The sequence below is a fragment of the Vidua chalybeata genome, chromosome 6 (genome assembly GCF_026979565.1).
Source record: "Vidua chalybeata isolate OUT-0048 chromosome 6, bVidCha1 merged haplotype, whole genome shotgun sequence".
NCBI classification, from domain to species: domain Eukaryota; kingdom Metazoa; phylum Chordata; class Aves; order Passeriformes; family Viduidae; genus Vidua; species Vidua chalybeata.
Genome location: NC_071535.1, coordinates 34,122,681 through 34,146,897, shown reverse-complemented (window position 1 = coordinate 34,146,897; position 24,217 = coordinate 34,122,681). Strand labels below are relative to the sequence as shown.

The following is a 24,217-nucleotide window of genomic DNA, read 5'->3' as shown; positions in this document are numbered from 1 at the left end:
AACATTTTAACACAGTCACAACCACTTTATTAACACCAAGAAACAAACTAGAAGCAGAAATGTTTCTTTATACTTTATTTGAACTATTATATTCTTAGGTATCAAGAAATAAGAGTGCTTTATAGAATATTATTACCACAGGGCAGTGAAATGGGCATTTTCTTCGTGTAGTGCAAGTCATATTAAATGAAAATATTTTAAAATAAAGTTTTATTACCAGTACCGACCAGCACTTAACCTGCTGACCTATAGCAGAAACAATGTCTCAAAAGCACAAAAAAATACCCTCTGAAATAAAGCTTTATGTACAGCACATATAGAGCTCTCTTAGATGTCTAAAGCTATTAGTCTGAGACATTAATGTTTTTAGTCGCTATTCACAGTTGAGTATACTGAAAATTAAGTGTTCAGATGACTTTAGAGTACAAAAAAATTTGTTTTCGTTATAAAGAGCTCTGCCAATATAGACAAACTATACACTTCAGACATTCACAAAAAAATGTGAGCAAGAAAAGGGTTATCAAAAAACATTTAATACAATTAGTCAATAACCCTTCCCACCATGGTCCACATCTACAAAGTTCCCCCTTCCCTCCCCTCCCCCCATCCAAACCCTTTCCCACAGAAAGTCACATACTTACCACAAGTTGTAGCAAGTATGGTTTAAAAAAGGGCCCTTAGGGCAAGTTATTTATAGTTCAGTTGCCACTGTCAACAGATCTGGACCTTGATCTAGACCTCTGCCGGTCTACAGATGACGGAGATTTGGATCTGCTGGAAGAACCACGTTTCTGGCTCTTGCTCGGCAGTGGAGATCTGCTAACTGATCGCGACTTGCTACGGCTCCTGCTCCGTGACCTGCTGTAGGACTTGCGGCTGCGGGAACGGGATCGGCTGCGAGACCCGGATGAGCTCCTGCTGCGCGACCGTGACCTGCTCCTGGACCTACTGAGGAGCCAACAGGGAGCGCCCGTCAGTGCCAGCTACAGAACCTCACGGGCTCGGCCGTAACCAGGCACTCCACAGCTCTCCAGCTTGGCTGCCTGGTCACTGACTTCCAAATTTCTCAGTGGATGTTTAAGCATTATTAAAAGAGTAGAAATCCATACCTGTGCCTTTTGCTGCCTTCAATTAGTTTGATTTTCCTTCCGTTAATTTCTTTACCAGAAAGCTTTTCAATAGCATTCTTTAAATCACTGTAAGAGGCAAATTCAACCACCCTATGGAAAAAAAAAACCCAAACATAAAGCTCACTATTACAAGTTGTAGTTACCATTACAAGCAAAATTTACACAGGGAAAAAAAACAAACAAACAAAACCCCAAAACCTACACTGCTCAGTGTAATTATCCCTTGTCATCACTGAAGCATGAAAAATTCCCCTCCCCAAACACTTCCCACATGCATTTTCAAAGGGTAGCTAAATTAAGCCAGAAACAGCTGCTGACACCGAAAGTAGCCAGCTTCCCTCCCCAAATATTACATAAACAGGTTACTCTACAGCTTTCAAGAGATCACTTGACAGGCTTACCCTTCATTTAACTTAGGTCTGTGTGCATCTGCAAAGGTTACTTCCCCGGCTTGCCTCATGAAGTCTTTGAGATCCTAACACAAGACCACTTTTGTTACGCAAAGAAGTGAAATTAACATTTACTTATACAAAAGTAGTTTAAAGCAAACAAAAGAAATTTATGACTACTGAAAGAGAAGTTGTTAGATAAATCACATACATGGCAACTGCCATACTTGTAATCAAAACTGCATTATCTGTATCATGATCTGTATCAGGGCACGAAATAAATGAGAAAAGCATATTGCTTTAAGCAAAATGCTAATAAAGGGTCTTAACATTAAGGTAAATATTAGTCTAAAATGATTTTATAGATTAAATAACAAAGAGAAAGAAAGAGAGAGAAAAAAAGAAATAAAAAGCACATTTTTATATCTACTGAATTGACTTTGAAATACTACCCATATATTTTTGGACTGTTTCAGTCTCCATTTACATTACAAGTCTTATATGAATACAAAATTACATTTACATAACACCAATTATTTTGTGCCCCATATGTCATTAAAAATATAGTTTACTTTACCTTTATAAACATTTCCCTAGGCTAGCCAAGCAGCAAACTGCATTAAGCGACCGGAGATACCGTCATGACATATGCCCGACTGGCTCTTCGCCACCCACTTGCCGAACACTACCCAGTCGATGGAAGCCATTAATCGCACTGCCCTCCCTATCAGGAGACTATGGATGGATCCATTCTCTATGCTTGATGTCACCAAGGACCACTTTACTGCGATCAGGATTCCAACGACCACCTAATTTCCAATCTTTCAACTCTTTTCGACCAGGACCTCGTTATTCGGAAGCGTTACAGGAAGAACAGCTCTCAACTTAGGAATCAGATCTCGTTAACGCTCTGGGACCGCTGCAATGTGGCACTTTAAGGAGTGCATCGATTACGTCTAGACCGGCAAACACAGATCTAGAGGTGGCCAAGTGACATTGTAGGAGCTGACTGGAAAGTCAACCAGGCCCGACCAAGAGTGACCAAGACAGAACGATTAGGATAACCCACAGGCACTCCTCGTCATAAGGCCAACGACACAGATAGGCTGGCAAATAAAGGGTTTAATATGTGGTTAAAATGGATTTTAAAAACAAGAAAAAAAATAAATATATATCCTCAAACATATAAAGTTATTACTATGAATTAACATTAACTAGCTTTCATTCAAAATATTTAAGTTACTTTACTAAAAATCATATTAATTACATAAACGTTTTAATAAATTAGGTTTTACTTTAATTATTTTACAAAATAATTACATTCCATTACATACCCATTAAATGAAGTCAAAATAGTTAATCATGTTTCAACAAACCTGCCAGCTGACACGAGAAGACAAATTTTCCACTATGAGGCGATTTTCTGTTCTTAGAGGTGGGGCATTTCTGTTTTGAAACAAACAATTCAGACTTCTATCAGTAAATGCGATATAACCATGTTAATATTAACAAACTCTGTACCAAGAGCTAGCATCAGCATATCATCTTTAGTACTATGACCTGAACTATGTAACGCCCAGAACAATCTAGGGCAGGCAGTAAGTACTTAGGGGAGGGAACGTAAGGATGACAGGCATATCTGAGAAGTTCTGTAATCTTCACTATCCCGCTCCCACATCAAACTACTTAAAAGGCAAACAACACCTTTTAATAGCTCGTTGCAGCTCACATTCTCTGGGATGAGCCCAAAGCATTCTTTTTTTTAAACTGTATTGGTTCAAAGCTGCACGTACCTCCTGTCACTGCGCGGGCGGCGGCTACTGAACCGGTCAGAGTACCTCCCTCTGCCTCTGCCCCTCGAGCGTGCTCTGGCATGCTCAATGGTCACCCTGTGAAGGGAAACACGTAACAGAACACGTGTTTTTACATATTTCTTCTTTTGTATGCAGTTGTAATTCTCAGGACAAAGATCAGACGAACCAAACAAAACCAAAATAGTCTGACCAATGTTGATAACACAATTCAAATTGAAATTGACTTTTATTTTAGATCCCCAAGCTTGTATAGTCATGAAATAGGATACCTCACCTCTCACTGCAAAGTTCTTTTCCATCCAATTCATAAACAGCATCATCTGCATCCCTCGGATCCTCAAACTCCTGCAAAACCAAGACAACAAAACCAAGCAATTACATTCCCATGAACGAGCAGATGCCTATTTATCACGTGGTGTGCCTTGATGGGCACGTTAATTAATTTTCTTTCGAAGCAGCTTCATAAACCTGAAATGCGAGTGTGCACTAAGGGGGTGGGCAAGGGAAAGGGGGCGCACTCACCACGAAGCCGAAGCCCCTCTTCAGGTCGATGTCGCGGATGCGGCCGTACCCCTTGAAGAACCTCTCCACATCCTTCTCCCTGGCGGCCGGGTTCAGCCTCCCGATGAAGACGCGGCAGCCGCTCATGGCTGTGTGTGCGCGGCCCTGCTGCGGGGACAGGCGCGTCAGGCCCGCCCGGTGACTCAGCACCGCCCGCTGCCGCACTGCGCCACCCGGCCCCGCCCCCGCCAGCGGCCAATGGGAAGGCGGCGGGCGGACACCTCCTCACCGCTCCCCCAATAGGAGCCCGGCGCGCGGCCCCGGCCCCGCCCAGCGCCGCCCCTCCCAGCTAGCTCCGCCCCCCCAGCCGAAGAAGAAAAGCAAACGCCATCGCTCTGCCACAAAATGGCGGCCGTGCCGCACCCGCCTGCGGCACCGATCCCGCCGCGGCGCGCACCGAGCGGAACGGAGAGGCGACAACGCCAGCCAGGAGCCCGCGGGCCGGCCGGGCACACAGCAGAAGCGCCCCGCATCGCACACGCTCCGCTTCCCCCGTGCTCCGCTCTGCGAGGAAGCTTTTACGAACCTGGAGGTTTTACGAACCTGGGCTGTGGGTCTCGGTGCAGGCCGAGCCGGACGGTTGCTCTGTGCGGCACGGCAGATGATCGGTGAATCGGTCGGGCAGATACGTCCTCCCCGGGCGACAGACGGCTCCGACTGCTGCGCAACGCCGGGGCTGCACCGCGAAATGGAGGCGGCCCCGCGCGTCAGCACCGCCCCGCGCGGCGATTGGCGGAGGCGGCGGCCACGCCCCTCCCCGGGGAATCCAGGTCAGAGCGGGGGGGCCGCGCCGCGCCCCTCATGGGGGAGCCATGTTGGGGCGGCAGCGGGGATAAACAACCCGGGCCGCCTGGGGTCTTAGGCCGGGAATCGTGTGCTGAGGGTGAAACGCAACCATCGTAGCTCTTTCACACATCCAGTACACAACAGGCTAAAACCCGTACTGCTCTTGTGTGGGGCAAGGGCTTGGTCAGGCGTTTCTGGCTACTATGAACAAAGAATGAGAGGAGGAAAATCCATAAGGAGATCCTGATCTGCTTAAATCCTCATTTGGAATCAAATGTGTAACGACAAGGTAGAGAGATCAGCTTTGTCTCCATTTTATATAACTCTGCAGAATTTATCACAGCTTGGCTTCTAGGTGGTTGCAGTAAAGGCAAGATATTATCCTAAGGGGTATTTGAAATGAAGAAAACATCTGGAAGTTGAAGATACACCCACTAGTTTTCCAGTACAGACAGAGGCTGCAGCTCTGTGACCCTCCTTACCAGATCTTTGCACTGCTGGATCAGTTGGCTTTACACAAGAGCCAGCAGGTACAGCTGCACCAGGCTGCCTCTTTTGATGCAGTATTGTCCTTTTAATAGCATTTTCCTCACTTGTCACCTGAAGTCCCGTGCTGCCCTGAGTCCCAGCCCCTACCGCTTCCCTTTGTGGACCATCTTTTTACAGCCAGGGTCTGTTATTAATGACCTCTATGGGATGAATTTCTCTTTTTCATGCTTAGTCACCGACATGTATTTGTGCTGGAACAATACAGCACGTGATGGTGCTGACATCATAGCTTTATATGACTGCCCCCATACTCACTCCTCAAACTGCAACAGCATGCAGAGTACCAAAAATGGGAAAGTTATTTCTGCTGCATGCAGTGATGAGAAAGGCTACCATGTAGCTAAAGGTTTGGCAAGGGCACTGTCAGCATCACTTGCTTCTCTCTTGGGTTCCAAAGATGCACATTTCCGTCCTGCGCAGAGGCAGCATCTGCGAGAAAAGCCAGGATGATGCACAGACAGGAAAATCTGCAGTACAGGGAGGACTTTGAGCAAGGAAAGACAATGCTGGTGATTATCCCTGTGGATCATAACCTTTGCCTGCTGAGGAAGATAAATGTTAGATGGCACATCTGAATGTAAGAGTGCTAGTTTCATTATGAGTTACAGTGCTTTAACAGATGCCATGGGAACAGGCAGTTCTGTTCCTGTCAACACCAGGACTCTCCTGTCTGCAGAGTGAGCTGGTACATAAAAGCTAAACCAGCAAAAGGTAGCGCTGGAAAAGGCAGCAAGCAGACTTCTGAAGGTTTAACTCCACGAAAACCAGCTTATAGTGGGATAAAAACAAGGGTTAGCACTGAATAGAGAAGAGAGGAAGGGGCAGGAGTGCCCCTTTAAGGAAGAGCTGCTCATTTTAGCAGTGCAAAACTGCAGTTTAAAAAGCCTTGTCCTTGTAACTGCCAAGCAGTAATCCCCCTGTATCAGAACACTGGATTAAAAGCATCAAAAGTCAGGAGGAGATTCAGGAGACAACAATCACTCTTTATAACATTCCTGTGTTACCTTAGCCTGTGACGAGCAAAAACATCACATACTCTTCTACTCTCATGGTTTTCTCACGTGAGGGTCATGAGCAAGCACGCCTGTTTCCTACCCAGTTTCTCCAAGTTGTATGTAAACAGGCAGTACTATTTCTCCCTTTAGCTGAGGTTGTCTGAAGACCACCTAGGACTTGTTAATATTGTTGCTGTTGGCTAGCCCAGTAGTGTCCACATTCCAACATTCCTGCAGTTCTGGTTGTTGAGAGCCACAACAAGCCAGCTAAAATCTTTGCACTTTATTAATGAAGGTAATTAAGTAAATACAGTTACTATTTGGAAGTGAGAAGGTCATGAGGCAGCAGAAGAATAAATGAATGTTGAAACAAAGTCTCAGTCAGATACCATTAATGTCTGCTTGTGGAAAACAGGGAATAACTCTTTGCTGTCCCTTCCAAATTAAAAAAAAAAATCTAAAAAGTAATCAAATGAAACTAATGAAGTCCAAGTCAAAATGTGCAAAAAGAGGTGGTTCTTCACCAACTGATAGTAGACGTCTGGCATAACTTGCTGCAGGATGATGCTCTGGATACAAGAAGTTTATATGGCCTTACCCTACAGACAGTTTTAAGCCAGGGAGGAGGAGGAGGAAACAGGGAAAAATAGGAGCAAGAGAAGAAAAAAAGAGACTCCAGTTCAGAGACTGCCTAGCGCTGCTGAAGACCCTCACAAAGCCTGCTGCCCCACAGATCCACAGTGAAGCTGCTGTATAAGCCATGTAGCCAGAGACTCAGCACTTTGCTCAGTTCTACAAGACTTCTTAAATGAAAGCAGAAATGTTGCTTACATTCTCTCCTGATACTGGTGAATATATTTGTTACTTCTTCCACTAGGTTATCTGTGTTAATCTCCTCTACCATTCTTTGTTTTCTCCTTACCTGTACTCTTAATTGCCTATGCATTCTCTGTTCTGTTTTTTTTCCAAAACTCCATGACTAACTAAACTAACATATTTCTGTTACTGCTACATAAGCGTAGCTCTCTTAGAAGTAGCAGCAATGAGGATTCAAGAACAGCTTTGCAAAAGGCTCAAATAGATGGCAAACACTGAATAGAGAATTTAATCATTGAGCACCAATTGCTTTTCTTCAAAATATTTGGAGAAAGAAAATGGAAATGGACCAAAAAAGAATAGAATAACACATTCAGAAATTAGTTTTTCACAGTTTTTTTTTCTGTTTTTCCACTTTTTCGGAAAGCTAAGCTTTTCATATTGCTCGGATCTAAAAATACAGATTTCTTATATCTTAGTGTCAGGCTGAGAGCCCTTGCCCACCACCCAGAAGTATATTTAGCAAGTAGAATCCTTTTTTTTTTTTTTTTTTGGCAGATTGTAATTCAGGGTGAAACGTGCTGCCCTGGGGCTGTATCACTGAGCAGTCAGTAGAGTTAGGGAGCCTGACTGAGGGCTGCTCTTCCACAGTCCAGACAGACCCTCACAGCCTAATCTGACTTGTTTCAGTTGGCTCCTGCCAGAACACCCTGGATAACAGTTCCTCACACTCATCTTTTCTAGCCAAATGTAATAAACATCCCATTAATTATAGCTCAGCAGCAGTATTAAGCTAGTCCTGGAGGTACCTTAGGTACAGGGGGATCTGTAACTCAACAGTGAAGTTGCAGACTTTACCTTTTAGTTCAAGTGAGTATGTGTCTTCCATGGCTGTGGCTCAGGAAGAAGGAGCAGAGGCAGGAACTGATCATCTCCTCTTCTGGACATGGGGCAGGCACTGCCTATGTGTCTGCAGTTTGCCACTGTGTGAAGAAGTCAAGGCAAACTGACAACAGAATAGTGCACCATCACATCATATCATACCCCAGTAGAAATTTAATAATGACAAAGGCCTTATGCACCATCGCATTTTTTACATCATCTATAAATGCAACAAGGTTTAGGTTAGCTTTTATGCAAATTTATGCCAGCTGCAGATGGGCAGCTGGAACCTGGTCCAGCATGACGATTACAGGTACAAACTGGAAAGGATGTTTTTTCCTTGGGTTAATATGTGAATGATCTGAACAAGTTTACACCCACTCAGTGTGTTTACTTTTAGATGCTGAATGCAAACACGTGAGGAAATCTCAGAACACTGTGAGAGCAAGCTGTAGACTGTTGCAAAAACACCTTATGGGGTCAAAGCTATTTATAAACCTTCAGAAGGTAACAGGAGATCATCTGCAGGATCATGTGTCCTTCCTTGTCTGGCCCTTTTCTGAGAGCCATGTAAGCCGTTTTCTGATTTAACTTCATGTTAGAGCTACCCCCAAATACAACTGCCATGGTCTGCCATTACATTTCCAAGCAGCTTAAATCATACTGTGTCTTTGTTTTGACAAACCACTTTCTTTATGTACAAAGACCTAGGGCCTAACACTGGCAACAGTTTTTGTTTTCAGCAGAGGGCAGATTGCAAACACTGAACATGTCATCTTCACCTTTTGCTTAATTGAGATACAGTATTTACTTTAAACAGAGTATGAAGAACATAGGTCATAATAGGGAAAGAATAGGATGAAGAAAATTCACCTTTTCTCAAGAAAACAGCACTTTTAATCCTTAAACTCTGTGAAGTAACTAATGAACCATTCCTGAGAAATCTCTAGTACCATACCAAATGCCTGATTTCCTAGTGGTACAGTGATTTTTTGACTGGCAGACTTCAAAGGTCAGAAAGGCAATGGAACAAAAGATTAAATCATCACTTTTTACACACTTTCATTCAGTAAACTGGTCAGCTGCTTCTGCCAACAGGGCAGGCAGACAAGATCAAGATATTTCAAATTAATACAACACTCCTTGCTACAATAACTAAGTTATCAGGCAAGGGGGGAAAATAGAGATGTCTTAACCCTGACAATAATAAATCTTATAGTCCATTTTTAAGCAACTAGGAAAATGTCAAAGTAAAATTCATTGTAAGCTGGAAGTACAACTTTTTCAGAGTTTGCACTCAAAATAGCTCCTTGACAAGCCTAGAGACAATTCCTTTGGGGAATCAGGGGTCTCTTCTTAGCATGGAATCATTCATAAACAGCATCATCTGCTGATATGCACAGAGCATACAGTGTTAAAACATGCAGATGAATCAGGCTGGGAAGAGTTTCAAATACTTTGAAGATCAGAAAAGAGGGGGTGATATTTAGGGGCCAAGTTATGAAGTGAATGGCAGAATGACAGTAAGGCAAGATTTAACAGTAACTTCAGTTTCCTCACCACAGAAGGCCACACCATTCATAAAGAGGAGTATATATTGTTTTCTGCTATATTTGATGAATAGAAGTCAAATCTTCGTGGAAGGCTGGAGTGTTATCAATGCTGTAAGTTCCTTCTGTTCATCTCACCCTATTTTCACATGAAGTTCAAGTCTGGGGAGGATAGTACAAACCCTATCAATGGTGTGATTATTTCTTATTCTTAGGACACAGTTAAACTGAGGAAAAAACAACATTAAAACATTCTACCACATCCTTGCCCAGTCCAGGAAAAATGTCAATAGGCTGTAATTACAAGAGTCTGTTTAAAATAGAGGTCACATTACACATATTAAAACAAAAACAAGAAAGAAAAAAGCTTACACAAAAATATATATTCTACCTTTCATAAAAGGGAATGATATCTTGAAATCAGAGAACCAAGTGTAACAAATGCTCTGGAAACGAGATATGATCAAATCAAGTGCAACTGAAAAAATCCAGAAAATTTGCAAATGGCATGACTACAATCAAATGTACTGAGATGAAAAGAGGTGCAGTGAAAAGGACCAAAAGTTGCTCAAATTATTCCCATTGAAATCCCAAAAGCAGGCCAGAAAGGTAAATAAAGAGACAGGAGAAGAAACAGAAGAAATGAAATGCTAAAAAAAAAAAAACCAAAAAAACCAAACCAAACAAAAAAAAAAAAAAAAAAAAAAAAAAAAAAAAAAAAACCAACCAAAAAAAAACCCCCCCAAAAAAAACCAAAAAGAGAAAAATCTGAAACTAACAAAAACAATAAAAGTGAATGGGATGACCTGAAGTGCAGGGAAAGGGACACCAAAGCTTGCCCAACTGATCCTCATTGAAATCACAAGATCTCGTTCCCTTTCCTGAAAGGAATTGGAATATATATACACACATATATATGACATTATGCTTCCTTTAGCATTCTGACAGATGCTGCTGGAAAGCAAACTGTATTTTCAGTACCTGTTTAACCATCCAGGAATTATGCATAACTTGCGTTGTATTTATATGTCACTTTAGTTACTTTGAAAAAGTGTGTGTATATTTAAGCAATATTACTCTTTGAATGTTCTCATACCAATACTGAGGTGTTTCTTTTCCTATTGCCTAAAGATACATGTATGCATGATCTTTCTATAGATGTCATTTGATGCTACAATCAATTCAGTGACAGGCCTGTTTCTGGAAGTTTCTGCTCCCAGCTTCTCATTCTTGCTGTTCTCTCTGCTTCCGTTTTACCAACTCCTTTGACAGGGCTCTGCTGTCAGAGGAGTACCAATGAGATCCACATCTCACCATATCCACACTAGAATTTATCTCTGAAGTGCTTATTCCCTACTGGGGACTGTGCCACTAGGTAACATCAGGCCCTTGAGCTTTAAACTATCCTATGATCTATGTGACAAATGCAACAACACAGAGGTAGAATAATTAGTGAGGATGCTGGAATTCACCCTTCTGCAAACCCATAATGCCAGCCAGCCAAACCCTCAAGAAGACAATTAATTCTCTGAAAATTTCCCTTGCAGCCACAAGTGCTGGGACGGTTGTCTAAATGTAAGAGAAAATGAAGCAGATTTTGGCTTGTATTATCCTCAGACATGGATAATGTCTGCAAGAAGCCCTTCATAAGCAAAGGGGTGTTTGGTGCCACAAAGCACGCTCATCTGCAGGCATTAAGGAGTGATCAGCACCAGCAGATATGGAAGTGGGACAGCTCCCAGGGTGCAGCAGCTGGAAGGATCAGGGGAAGACCTCTGTAGTGGTTCATCTCTTATTTCTTAAGCATAGGGATTTATCTGAAGCATGCTACTCTCTATGTAGGCTTTAAAGGCCTGTATAATGGTCAGCTTGAACCAAGTTAATCTCAGAGCCCTGACAGTGATGTGCAGTGAGCTGCAGTGCATGCTAGGCTGCAAAGCACAGTAACTCAAGCACATGTTCCACCTACTGCTCTCAAGTGTTTGGCCACCACAATGTTCTGAATACTTTCTGCCCAAAGCAAAAGACATGATTGTCCAGATCTCTTTTCTATTGGCACCATTTCTGCAGCTCTAAAACAGCCATAGCTTCTTTCATGCAGCCCCCTGAGCTGCACAGCACATTAAATAATGCCACAACAGCTTTTCCAAGGGTCTGATACTGCTACATGATTCTCTAGCATCCCTAGTTTGCTAGTTCCCAGCATATACGCAAGCAGAAAAGTTCTCTTGTGACTACTGTCAAATTCAGGCATTGAATGGCAAGGAGGGGAAGCAACAGGCACAGGCTGTTTCGGACAGGCAGAAAGCTGGAAGACAAAGAGCCTGGCAGGTCAATCCATTCTTCATTACTTGCTCTAACTCCTCACCACCACCTTCTGCCTTTCCACAGGAAAATATGTCCCCTTTCCAGCGCAGAGACAAGCCAAGAGCCTTGGCTGCTCTCTGTGGGAAGTCACTTCATTTTAACAAATGACATTACAAGACACTTTATTTTTTTGTCTGTTAAACCCATATTTATGTTTCAGAATTTCTCCTGTCACATTGAGTTACAAGCCCTTGGAATAGGATAAAGACTCCTTTTTCTTCCCTGGAGACTGTTCCTTTTGGATAGTAATAACAGCCCTCCTTAGCTGTCCTGCACAGCTGATATACACATATTTATCTTATCCCTTTTCATCTTTTCTTGTCTTTCCAGCCTCTGATTAGTTCATTGGTCTTGTGTGACCCTTGCTTTGTTTTTCCCATGTCTTAGACTCAGCTGCAAGACAGATGATAAAATTGATAAATATCATGATGCTTAAATATGTTGCTGCTCCCACAGGTGCCTCCCACCCCTCTGCATCTGTTGCTAGGAGGGTATCTCCTGGAAGCTCAGAGGCCTTTTATTCAGGCTAGGCTAAATTCGTGTTACAAGGCTGGCCTGATCATCCTTTGCTCCTCTGGGCTGTGCTGCTGAGAGGAAGGAAAATGAACTCCCTATCTGGTGAAAAATGCTCTCCATGATCCTAGCTCCGCTGTCTGACTGAGATGGAAGTATGGACATAAAGCACGGGCTCTGGCAGGCAGCTTCATGGAAGAGGAGGAGCATGACTCGGGCAAAATACTGATGGGCTCTGCACTCAAAGTGACCAAACTGTATACACAGGGAAATTTGAAGTGTTCCCGACAGCTGCACTGGGGCTTCAATCCTATTTTGGGTTGGGTTGTTGTTTTTTGGTTTTTTTTCCCAAAGCTATAACAAAAAAGGAAGAAAAAGGAAATCAAGAAGAGCATTTTAAAAAAATCATTCCCTATTTAAAGAAAAGACAATTTTAAGTTGTTTTGTTTTGTTTTGTTTTGTTTTGTTGTTTTGTTTTGTTTTACCAAATCCTTTTCACATTCAAGGAAGAAAACTGTGGTTTTATGCTTAAACTGACATCCTTAATTTCAAAGGTAAAGGTAGCCATGGCTATGTAATAGCTGGGTGCTTCATGATCTAGGCTCCACACTCTAGTAGATAGGTAGGTACACAGATGAAAATTCAGGCAAGATCTGTGAAGCACCAGCCACAAGACAATATCACATAAGCTCCTGAAAGAGGGAAAAAAAACCCTCACCAAATGATTATGCTCCGTTTTTGTTAAGCACATTTTTAACTTCAACAGCTAAATAACATAGCGGCTCACAGCTGCTTTATTTAAGGTTTCATTGATCTTACTCTGTTGGGAGCTTATAATGAATACCAGATCCCATATCCCTTATATTTTCTATGGAGACAGGCAGAAGGAAAACACTTAAAACAAGGCAAGCTTTCTTTGAGAAGCAGGGGAGGGTGGGAATCCCCCTCAAGCAGTAATATTCTCCTGCTCCCTCACCAGACTAAAAAGGAGACACATAAAAGTTATAAATAACTTTTCTTGGTTATGGAAGCCAATAAAATAAGAAAGATCTTTTGGACTTTAAAGAGCAAAAAAAAAATGTACTTCGTGGTTTTCAAAATTTCAAAGGAAACTGCATCAATTGCCCAGAAGGGCAGAGTGTTTAGAGAATTTATTAACTCAGTCATTAACCTGGGTAGCAAAGCATCTCCCCTGTGCCCTGGGAGATCACGTTTGGGTTGCAGTGTCACTCCTGCCACTGCTGGAGAGAGACTGATAAGAGTGCTTTCTCTTGCCCCATTTACATCCCTTCCTTACCCCCTTGGCTTCAGGTTAGCAATAAGATGCTGCTGGTGGGTTTGTGCTCCTGGGGGAAGGTCAAAATGCAATGGTGACAGGCATCCTCAGAAACTACAAAAAGTAATCCCAGGTGTAAAGTGAAGATGACTTCACACAAATGCAGAACAGAGGGAGAAGCAAAGAAAGAAAAACATTTCATCTCCCTGAATTTCTCATAATTGTCTTTGCTAATTGCATGAGGAAGCTAAAAGGCATTCATTCTTGCTTCTCAACTCACTGGGACCAGGACCAGCCCATTAATTGATAAACCAACCAAAACGGCAACACACTTTGTTCCCTATTGCACTAGTAAGCAAGAAAACCTTATTCCAGCGCCTCGGAGGAACAGCACTGCATGCCTCTGCACCCAGACCACTCCCACACTCCACTGCATTTTTACCACTTTGTTCTGAAATTCCTAATTTTGCTGCCAAAATTCAGCAAAGAAGAAACCTCCCTGCACGACTGCCAGAGTCCCCACTGACCTTTCTTAGGTTGGGACAGCAGGGCCTCCATTTGATACCCGAGGGCAGGGCCCTGACTGGTTTATCTCAAACCCATTCGCCACAGGGCAGAGGAAGAAGAGAGTGATTAAGTAGCAGGTGCTACCCTTGGCTTTAGGCTCCACGATAAGAACAATCAACATCTCTGAATTACCATTTCAGTCATTCCCTTCGGGCACAGCCTGGCTAGAATAAAGGGGCCATCCCTCGGTCACCATATGCAGAACAAACAGGAGCTCACAGCTAAAGCAGAGGTCTGCAAGAAGACATGGGGAAGGCTTCCTTAAAAGCATTTGTCTCCCTGCCTGCAACACAACGTCTGGTATGACCTGGAGGTTACTTCAGTTTTCTGTGCTTTTGTTTTTTCCCCCTCTCCATCAACAAGGGCAGTGTGGGCCTTCCCACCCACAGAGATGCCACAAAGATAAAATCCCCAGTTGTTTGTAAAACTGTTGAAAAAAGCACAGGGAGGCAATAAGAGAAATACTGAAGAGTTTCACTAACAAATCAACTATTTTAAAGCTTCCTGGAGGAAGCAATTATTTGGAGCCAAGTTACATTTATGAGGGGAAGCAGACTGTAGGATGGCAAAAACTCTATCTTGCAGAGCTGAACCTAGGATAATAAATCTCCAGGAAACAGCCATTACAGGGACATTTCTGCCATTCTGTGCAGGCAGCTCATGGAGATGGAGGAAAGTTGTGCAAGTTTGGAGTCCTGTCACTCACAGGAAGCCCTATACTGCCCTGCAGCACCCAGGGAGAAGAGCGAGAAATGGGAAACACAGCATATCCACACCCTTGGGTACCCTGCTTCCACTTCTGGCTCCCATCCAGGAGCTGGCTCCCTAGGAAAACTCTGCTACTCCCAAATCTGGCCCCTGCTCTTCTCAACATGAGGAGACTTTAAATGTGGGTTTAAAGATGAACATTACATACCTTCTAATTATAGGTAGCATGTTAGCCCTTCTTAGTGGAGGATCTGCGATGGGCAGAGCCGGGGCAGAAGCAAATCCAGCAAAGCAGCCAGCAGCTCTGCCCAGTCCAGCCAACAGCTGCCATGGACCTGTCAGGAAGGTCATGCACTGCCACTGCCAGCTGTCCCACCTGCCCTCTCACCCCCAACTGCCACTGAACCTGATGAATAAGACAGGTCTCCCTGGTGCTCTCAGGTATTCAGAGGATGTTCCAGCCCACAACAGCTGCCCCTTCCTTCCCTGAGGGCCTCAGCTCTGTGCCCAGTGATGCTTGGCTGCTCGAGCCGCTGGGTGCTGTGGTTTGATACATGTGGGGACAAGGGAGAGCATGTCTGTCCCATGAAGTGGGTCTCCCAGCCTCATTGGGACACACGAGTCTGGAAGATAAACCGTGCATGCCACACAGAGCTGCTAAACTCAGTGTGATCTCAAACACCAACCACCAGAAGAGCCGCCAGATCAGAGGGGCACGTCTGGACAAGGAGTCAAGGGTGTTTGTGCCTTGAATACCAGAACCAGTCTGTGCCCTCTTGCCCCAAATTCTGTTTTTTTTCCTCACTGGTGTAACATGAAAAGCCTGAGCTATGTCCCACAGATGCACCATGGGCTCAGCATGGACCACATGACAAAGAGCTGTCAAAGAACACCTTATGCCAAGGTACCCTAAGGGATGCTCAGCTCTGCCTGTGTCTCACAGAAGGTTAAGGTGAGGAGTTTGCTGGTAAACGTCATTGTCCTGCAAAAAGGAACAGAGAGATTTGGGAAGTCCATTGCGTGTGCTTTCCCATCCCTTCTCCTGCACCCCAGCTTGGTCCCAAGAGAGACCGTTCAGTTTTGCCAAGTACCACAACAGATGAGGAATGGGGGCTGGCAGTGTGCCCTGGCCAGACTCTCCAGCGACAGCACCGTAAGGAGCTCTCTGCTCGGCCTTGGCAAGTGAGGAGTGTGCTAACGCTTTGTGAAGCACGGGGCTGGTTGGCACGTAGCCTGCTGGCATTCTGCTTTCGGGAGGGAGAATCTGCATTTTCACGACACCCTTAAAAACAAGTCAGCGGCTGGGGGAGCTCTTAGTGCAGGGGAGGGTCCCGGCAGGGGCAGAGCTGCAGTACCGGAAGGGCAAAGCTTTCCGATGGTGGCGCTGCGGACGCGGCCCTGAGCAGGGACCGAGCCGCTCCGTCCTGGCGCTGGGCAGAAGAGCGGAGCTGCTCCGGGGCCGCGGTGCTCCCGGCTCTGCGCCCCCGGCCAATCCGCGTGTACCGAACAGCCTGCCTGCGAGCCAAGCAGTGCAGTGCGCCGGCTGGCAGGACGCCTGGTGTGGGCAGTAGCCCATCTATGCCCTTTCCTGAGCGAGTTTCTCGAAGAGGCTTTATGGCGGGGTCAGTCTTTGTGACGGGGCTGCTTTTCTGGAGCAGAGATGTTCCTGTGTGCCCTGGCCTTTTTGCCCTTCCGCCAAAGGGCCAGCTGTCAAGGAAGATTGCCCAGACCACCCACCTCAGGCTGGCTTCCTTCAGGCTTGTCTCCTACAGTTTTTTCTCATTGCCAGTACAAACCAGAGGTGACAAATAATTTCCAATGTGTCACGAAGGGCACATTCCTGGCTGCCAGAACTGCTGTGGCAGGAGATCATCATCCAGTGAAAAACAATAATTAAAAACAATTCCTGGAGGCCAATTACTCCCATGTGTCAACTGTCTGGTACAGGAAGGTATGCAAAGACCAGGGAGCTCCAGTTTTGCAGTAGTAAAATTACAGTAAGATTTGCTTGCTGTTTGGGAATAATTTTTGGAACAAATGGAAATAGGAGGAAGGTAGATGTCACCCCTTTCCTTCTCTTTAACCTGGCTGTTCCTTCCCAAAGAATAAAAGTAATGTCTATAATTAAACAAAAATCTTAACATCTTTGAAGCCTGCTTTGAACAAGCTGGACAAAAGGATCTCCTCTCTCCTTCCCTTCCCTATTGCATTACTGATAGATTCTGTTAAAAGAAAGGAACACTCATTAGTACACTTGGCAGAAAAGGCAGTTACCTTAGTTTTTGAAGCAAAACAAACATTAATAAAAATAGTAATGAACTGTATATCACACAGAAAGAACAATGGGTGTCTACTCCTCTGCAGTTTCTGCTTGTCCCACCCTCCCAATGCAGCACAATCACAGAGGGAAGAACAGAGCCTGCCCCAGCCTCCCCTCTGCGCTCACAGATGCACTAACCCGCCTATCTGTAGATCTGTCTGATGTCTCCTGTACTGACCTGCTACCCACTTGGAATTATTTCACCAATGAAAGCTATCTCCCCTCTAAAAATAGCACTCTCTTCCTATATATACTGATCTTACACCGATTCAAAGATTAATTAGCCATTTGTTTACCCTGTCTTCCTCTCTGAAATCCACTCATACCATACATGATCTCTTTAAACCTTTCCCCCCTGCCCAGCCTGGCCTCATTCCTCAAGGAATTCCATGCAAGCACACCAAGGGCAGCCTTTGCTTCTGAACTTGGAAACACAATCCTTCTAAGGCTGCACCAACTCTGAACCTCTTTTCCCCAAGCCACGTGAGCTTCCCTAGGTTTAGCTTCATCCTGGTCTCCACAACGGCAACATATTACTTATATCTGCTAGATTTCCAGGCCACAAGGCCTAAGCAGTTAAAACAAAACAGAAAAAAAACCCACCAAGCAAACAAACACAAGAAATTATAGCTTCACTTCAAAAGAATTTTTTAATTTAGAAATGCAGTTATATACATAGAACAATTAAATTAAACTTTGTACAAATATTAAAATACTATTTTCACACCCACTGCAATGTACAGGATACCAGAAAATACATATAAAATAAAGCAAAATAAAACTGATTGAGTGACATCCTGCACAGCATCAGTTATGGTTTTAAATCCCACATATATATGGAGTACCATTCTGCAAATAATTCCATAGCGGTGCAATTCAGATAAAAAGAAAACACATATAGGAAAGAAAATATTAATGCAGAAAGGCAATCAAGCTCCCCTTGCACTTGCATCAGCAACTACCAGCAGTCTACCCACCACATCACTGGACTTCTGCTTCACAGACAACTTCACTTTGTTTTCTTTTGGAAGGAAGCAACTTTGAGAATCTGAACGAAAACATTTTCCAGCACGACTCAGTTGCCTCTGTCTGTTCTCACTCAAGGACAGAAGTAAAAGCATAGCTTACGGAAAGCATATGCAGAGCATCAATACAACATGTTCTGGTGGGTACACAGATCTGAACATCACCTGCAGAGGGTTGAGTTTGAAAGCAGTGCTGAACACAGGGCCCTGAAGTGTGGGAAGTGTTGTGTTCTGTCCTGGTGTGCTAGAACTGGAAAAAAGGCTTACTTCTTGTATAAAAATACACCTTAAAATGAAGCCTGCTCTAGGAAACCTCTTTGCACTTTCAAAGCCTATAGTAGAGAAAAACTGTTTTCTAATGAAGTTCTTCTGCAAGCAAAGGTTTTCACATAGAGCAAATTCAATCTGCTGTTCCCTGGTAAGGACTGAAGGGTGAGGCAGGATGTGCAAACTGAATGGGATTTATTGCATTTATATACAAAAAAAAAGTGAAATTATTTAAATAGATGTCTGAATAGATTAACAAGGCAGATTTTTTGTTTAAACTGCTATCAGAACAGTAAAACCACATTTTTTGCAAGTATGTTCTAAAAAGGTCAGCAAGGACAGCTCAGTGTGTCCAACCAGTTGTACATTTTTATTTTTTTTTTTATACAGCAAGCCTGCTGGTGTATGCTAAATCATTTAACAAAGCACAAGCTTCCTTACAGCCTGGTCACGATTGCATTAGCTCATTAGCCTGTAGTAAACCTCTGTTTTCTGCTCTTCCTTAGACAACTCCTTGTGTTCCCTTTTCTGTGCTGCAAATGATTTAACCATCCCAGATTATTTCCAATGGCTGAGCCAGTTGCCATCTTAGTCCCACTTCCTCAGTACTGACCCAAGTCATCCACCTCTCAGAGCATCTCAGGATGTTTCTTCCCAAAGCATGTGGAACAGATTTCTTCCTAACACACCTGAGTTCTCCACACACTGAAAGGCCAAATTAAGACTCCAGATGCAGTAAAAAATGCACCACACCGGAGCTGAAAGGCTAAGGAGAAACCTCAGCAGAGATGTCCAAGGGGCGAAAAGCACTCTGCTTGCTGAGTACACGTTCTGCTACCCAGCAACTTCCCTGGTGGTTAAGGATAAAAATGCATTAAGCTCTTCTCCCTCCCAAACTCATGACATTCTAACTCAGCTCCAAAGGCTCACATGCTTCAGTGCATATCTCCCAACTTATTTTTTACATCTTCTGCAGTTAATGATGGGGAGGCACAAGCTATTTAAAACCAGAACACACAAACCCCTCTCTCACCAGTGCTGCTGACACCCTTCTGACACAGTCCAAGCTGGCTCATCATTTAAGGTGAGCTTCATGATGCAGACCCTGATGAGAGACTGGCCCACTTCCCCATGGGTCACTGCCAACTTCACATCATGGTTCTCTCAGGCTGGTCCAGTTCTACAATGCTTGGGCTGTAAACACTGCAATGAGTTGCTTTAATTAAAAAAAAAAAAAAACTATGCTACTGGGAAGGAGCAAGGAAGTTTTTCTATTGCACATAATATCCTGAATTTCTGAAATGCCCTTTCCCCCCCAACTATCAGACTCCAAAAATAATGGGAAGTTTTAAAATAAGTGCTATTTTTATTTTTCTCAATATAATTAAATAATTTTAATGTTCTCGAGTATCACAGGATGCAGCACATATGAAAAAGCACGAGATGATTATGTTGGGAGTGTTAAATAAGAAAAAATGCCTCCCTTTGAAATATTTTGCCAGACATAGGTGGTGGAAGAAAAGGTATGGAGACTGTGGCCCCATCAGGGGAGAAAACCCATTTACTGTACTACATCTTGCAAGGCTGAGCCTCTGTGCTTCTTATCCACCACAGATAAGATCCAGGCTGCATCTACTTATGGCAAAATCCAGAGAGAACATACTCAGCTCAGAGATAACAAACACTTCTGAGGCAGAGTGCAGCTCACATCTCAGCGATCTTTAGGCTTCAGGCCTTGCTCCCATAAATAAAAATAGGACTCGGCAAAGTACGCTTTCCTGTATCTCTACCCAAAGACTTCTCAGTCCTTCAGCCTTTGCAGAATTAAAACAAACATGAATGAATAATAATTATGAGTAAAGTGAGGCCTTGCTCTCCCTCCCCCTTGAAAAAGTTGTCAGACGTCTTCTGGGTTCATCTCCTGCTGTTTCACCTCATTTTATAAGAAAATTAACTCTAAAGCTGAAGATGTAGACGAGCAGCGTGATGCCTCCAAACTGTGTCCATATTTTGGCTCACACAGATCCTTGGGGCCTGTTCCCACAAGATTTGCTGCAGGGAATAGAGCCCTTCTGCAGGATCTGGAATAATCAGATGGATTAGCAGCCAGCACGGAGACTGGCCTGGAAGCTGCTGGCTCACCCTCAACAAGCCAACAGAAGCTGCCTGTTTATGCTTGATCACAATAGCTACACATACATATTTCCCTCCTCCACCTCCACATTTCCTCAACTTGTTAGCAAAGCCATTTCCAACAATTTTTATAAAATCCAACGATATGATGTTTAACAAGACCAAGTGCCATGTTCTGCACTTTGGCCACAACAACCCCCTGCAGCTGGGGGAAGAGCTGCTGCCAGGCAGAAAAGGACCTGGGTTCATTGACTGATGTCAGACTGAACATGTAGCCAGCAGTGTGCCCATGTGGCCAAGAAGGCCAATGGCATCCTGGCCTGTATCAGGAACATTGTGGCCAGCAGGACCGAGGCAGTGATTGTCCCCCTGTACTCAGCACTGGTGAGCCCCCACCTTGAGTGCTGTGTCCTGTTCTGGGCCCCCCAGTTAAGGAAGGACATTGAGATGCTCAAATGCATCCAGACAAGGGCAACAAGGCTGGTGAAGGGTCTGGAGCACAAATCCCATGAGGAGGCTGAGGGAGCTGGGGTTGTGCAGCCTGGAGAAACCCTATCACTCTCCACAACTCCCTGAAAGGAGGGTGTAGCCAGGTGGGGATCAGTTTCTGCTCCCAGGTAACCAGCAACACAGTTTAAAGCTGTGCCAGGGGACATTTAGGCTGGACATTAGGAAGAAATTCTTCACATGAAGGGTGATTGGGCATTGGAATGGGCTGCCCAGGGAGGTGGTGGAGTCACCATCCCTGGAGGTGGCACTCAGTGCCATGGTCTAGTTGACAAAGTGGTGTTCCGTCATAGGTTGGACATTATGGTCTTAAAGGTCTTTTCCAACCTAGTTAATTCTGTGTGATTCTGTGAAATTAAAACACTCCCTCTTTGTAGAGCTTGCTTTCATTTCTTCCTCACTCAAACTGAATTTTCTCTCCCAAGCCAGCAGTTACTTGTTTTACAACAGCAGAGAGGCCAGGCCACAGAGGATGTGTTTTCTGCTGGTGGTGCAGGTGCTCGTCTAGAGCAAGGTTAGGCCTTGCCTTGGGATCAGTTTCCAGCTTCTCCCACCAACCTAGAACTAGCACTACCCCTTTCAGGAAGGCAACACATTCCCAACTTCTATACCTTGAATTGCAGAGGGTCAGTTTGAGCAGACAGAACCTTAAATGCATAAAAAACAACTCCTGCTCTGAGCTGTTTAGGCAGCAGGAAAAACACACAGACTTTCCTCCACACTCTATTACCACTACACTTTCTCAACTCCTCCAATAAACCAATGAAGGAGAATTTACTCAAGCTTAGACTATTTCCAACAGTCAAAAAGCTAAATACAATCGTTCCCATTATTGTTTTTTTTAAATTCCAATGGCAGATGTGTAAACAACATTTGTCCTCTACAGCTCTTGAAGCTGAGACACCACAGCCCACTGTAAAATGACACAGGATTTTCACCATCCAAACTGAACAAAAAGTACCTAAACCACCCAAACAGGATTTATCAAATTCTTGTGTTAATGCAAGGTAACATGAACAACAGGGAAGGATGTTTAAAACACTTTAATTTTAAATTAACATCCCTCTATAACAAGGATAGGGAAAAAAGGATTTTTCCATCCACAGGCACACACTGTTCCATCTGTCCTGGGACTTAAAGAGCTATTCAGGAAAAGGAATAGCAAATACACAGCTGGACACTATGACCAATCCCCATTTCAAAGAACTGGAGCTAAGCCACAGTGATTTTATACGTAAAGATGTGGTATAATTTTTTTCAAGTGCTGTAATGGTTTTTAACTGTAGCAACGAGGATGAGGATGGTGAGGATCACAAACCAAAAGCAAAGCAGCAAATACAGCATCCCTGTTTACCTGTACATTACCACATGATGTGTAAGGCCATGACATTTTGCTCCTTCAACTCAAAAATGTAGCAGCTTCTCACAGGGCAAACACTTCCCTGGTTACTTCAAGACAGTTATGACAAGGTACATGCATCTAAGAATCCAACTCTTCTTGCTGAAACCAATCCCATGGAACAGTGTCCAGACATCAGTGAGGAACCTAACAACCACCACAGCACTTGGACTGTCTACCCCAGACAAATGTGGCTTCCTGCAGTTACAGAGTTCCAACACAGACAATCTGACCTGCTGTAGATAACTGTGGTGAGCAGAGGTACACATATTTCTGAATTTTCTCTTCCCTACTACTAGAACTTGAAACAATCCTCAAAACTTCAGCACTGAGCTATGGTGTCTTCTAGCACTGCTGTCAGTGTATTTGACTTTCCCTGACCACAACAGGCTGGCCCTGTGTTTAGGAGAAGCTTTACAAAAGCTGCTTATCCCCAGCCACAAGGGAGGAGCCCTTCTCTATGGGCCCACTGGAGCCCACCAGGTTAAAACAGCAGACCCTTTGCTGTATGAAGCTAGGAAGACACACCAGCATATGAGATGGCAGCTACCCAGGATTCAAGTACCTACTATGGCTGGAAAAGGAATTTGGGGTTGCACCAATGGCACTAGGAACTCACTACCTACAGGCATTTTTGTCTTGGTATTTTCAAACACCTGAACCTCTTCCAGTGGGCTGCACTGGTAGAGGAAGAAGGAGGAGACAAAAGTGATTTTCAGGAATGGACTTCTGCAGAGATGGGACAGAGGGCACTCCTATATGTTGGACTTCTCAGCCTTCGGTGCTTAAGCAATTCGCGGTGAACTGTTCCTGCAGGGCTAAGCTGTCACACAGCCCATCTCATCTGAGGTGCTTCTAGACATCACAAGCTGCTCCTTAACTGCGAGCCTCCCAAGCCCAATGTCAGTCCCAGTGAGGCATTTTGTCCTGCCCTATCACAAAGAGGATGCTGGAAGAAGAGCCTATATAACATATATATGTATATTTAAACTGTGTCTGCACCCAGCGAGCAAGCGGGTTTAGCCCCTGCTCTCTGGGCAGCAGAAGGGCTAGAAAGGCTGATAAGCTGCAACAAGCCGGTGTGAGGAGGAGAAAGGCACAAGAAAAGAGCAGCTCTTCAGAGACTGCTGTCAAACATCTGGCTGGGGAAGAGGAGAGGAGAGCTCAAATCCACTCTGTTCCTTGAGCCCCTGATGCTGATGGAATGGGAAAGCCAGTGCTGCACCAATTCCACTGGTGCATCCAGGAGGCAACCTGGCGACATCCTTTGGATCTTCAGCTGAGGGCATCTCTTCTTGGAGGTATCCAGGGTACAGCTTGCGAGGATGGGGAAGACTGCACAGAGTGCTTCTGTCCCAAAGGCAGGGAGAGAAGAGGAGGAAAAAATCCAAGATGGAGAAAACTAGACATACACAGCAGACCTCATGCTTCCTTCAATAAGGGAATATCTGAATGGTGGGGAGAGAAAAAACAGAAAAAGGAGTCAAACTTCTGTAATTCAACAAACACCAGAAAAAGTATTATTGAAAGCAAGACAGGCTCCCACTTTCATAACATGACAATGCAGTGGTCTCCCTCTCATCACATCACAGCACAAAGGAACTCTGGAGGACTCTATTCCAACGTGCCCCTGAGAGTGGGACCATCATCAGCTTCAGCCTCG

At 44.2% G+C, this 24,217-nt stretch overlaps 3 protein-coding genes across 12 annotated transcripts in view; 1 reads left to right on the top strand and 2 right to left on the bottom strand.

Annotated features, from left to right (window-relative positions):
- Nucleotides 1-60: 60 nt before the first annotated feature.
- On the bottom strand, nt 61-4,522 carry SRSF5 (serine and arginine rich splicing factor 5). 5 transcript variants are annotated; one of them, XM_053944855.1, is made up of 8 exons: nt 4,438-4,522; nt 3,856-4,002; nt 3,608-3,678; nt 3,313-3,408; nt 2,896-2,965; nt 1,532-1,605; nt 1,110-1,220; nt 61-948 (listed from the first exon to the last, which is right to left on the bottom strand). In XM_053944855.1, the coding sequence occupies exons 2-8, from the start codon at nt 3,979-3,981 to the stop codon at nt 699-701; spliced, it is 798 nt and encodes a 265-aa protein (XP_053800830.1). In that variant the 5' UTR covers nt 3,982-4,002; nt 4,438-4,522; the 3' UTR covers nt 61-698. The 5 variants fall into 5 exon arrangements, 4 of the variants coding, with proteins under 4 accessions (XP_053800830.1, XP_053800829.1, XP_053800833.1 ...); XM_053944854.1 differs by having other exon boundaries at nt 3,856-3,999; XM_053944858.1 differs by having other exon boundaries at nt 61-945; nt 3,856-3,999.
- Nucleotides 3,980-17,227, top strand: LOC128789678 (uncharacterized). The gene is made up of 3 exons (XM_053945847.1): nt 3,980-4,032; nt 4,138-4,664; nt 12,296-17,227. Exons 1-3 carry the CDS (start codon nt 3,980-3,982, stop codon nt 12,367-12,369), a joined length of 654 nt encoding a protein of 217 aa, XP_053801822.1. The 3' UTR covers nt 12,370-17,227.
- A 627-nt stretch (nt 17,228-17,854) lies between these two features.
- The window catches only part of SUSD6 (sushi domain containing 6), a 78,539-nt gene continuing 72,176 nt past the window's right edge, over nt 17,855-24,217 (bottom strand). For all 6 annotated transcript variants that reach the window (XM_053944847.1, XM_053944844.1, XM_053944850.1 and 3 more), the window contains one exon: nt 17,855-24,002. In XM_053944847.1, the coding sequence (XP_053800822.1) occupies nt 23,977-24,002 (26 nt within the window). In that variant the 3' untranslated portion in view covers nt 17,855-23,976. The remainder of the gene's footprint in view (nt 24,003-24,217) is intronic.

Excerpts from the sequence above, each read along its gene's own strand:
- LOC128789678 (XM_053945847.1), top strand. The coding sequence starts at position 3,980 with ATGGCTGTGTGTGCGCGGCCCTGCTGCGGGGACAGGCGCGTCAGGCCC. Across the intron at positions 4,033-4,137 it reads AGGCGCGTCAGGCCCGCCCG|GAGCCCGGCGCGCGGCCCCG; the intron begins GTGACTCAGCAC and ends CTCCCCCAATAG. Across the intron at positions 4,665-12,295 it reads CCCCTCCCCGGGGAATCCAG|GTGCCTCCCACCCCTCTGCA; the intron begins GTCAGAGCGGGG and ends CTGCTCCCACAG.
- SRSF5 (XM_053944855.1), bottom strand. The coding sequence starts at position 3,981 with ATGAGCGGCTGCCGCGTCTTCATCGGGAGGCTGAACCCGGCCGCCAGG. Across the intron at positions 3,409-3,607 it reads AAAGAACTTTGCAGTGAGAG|GGTGACCATTGAGCATGCCA; the intron begins GTGAGGTATCCT and ends TTCCCTTCACAG. Across the intron at positions 2,966-3,312 it reads CGCCCGCGCAGTGACAGGAG|AAATGCCCCACCTCTAAGAA; the intron begins GTACGTGCAGCT and ends GTTTCAAAACAG.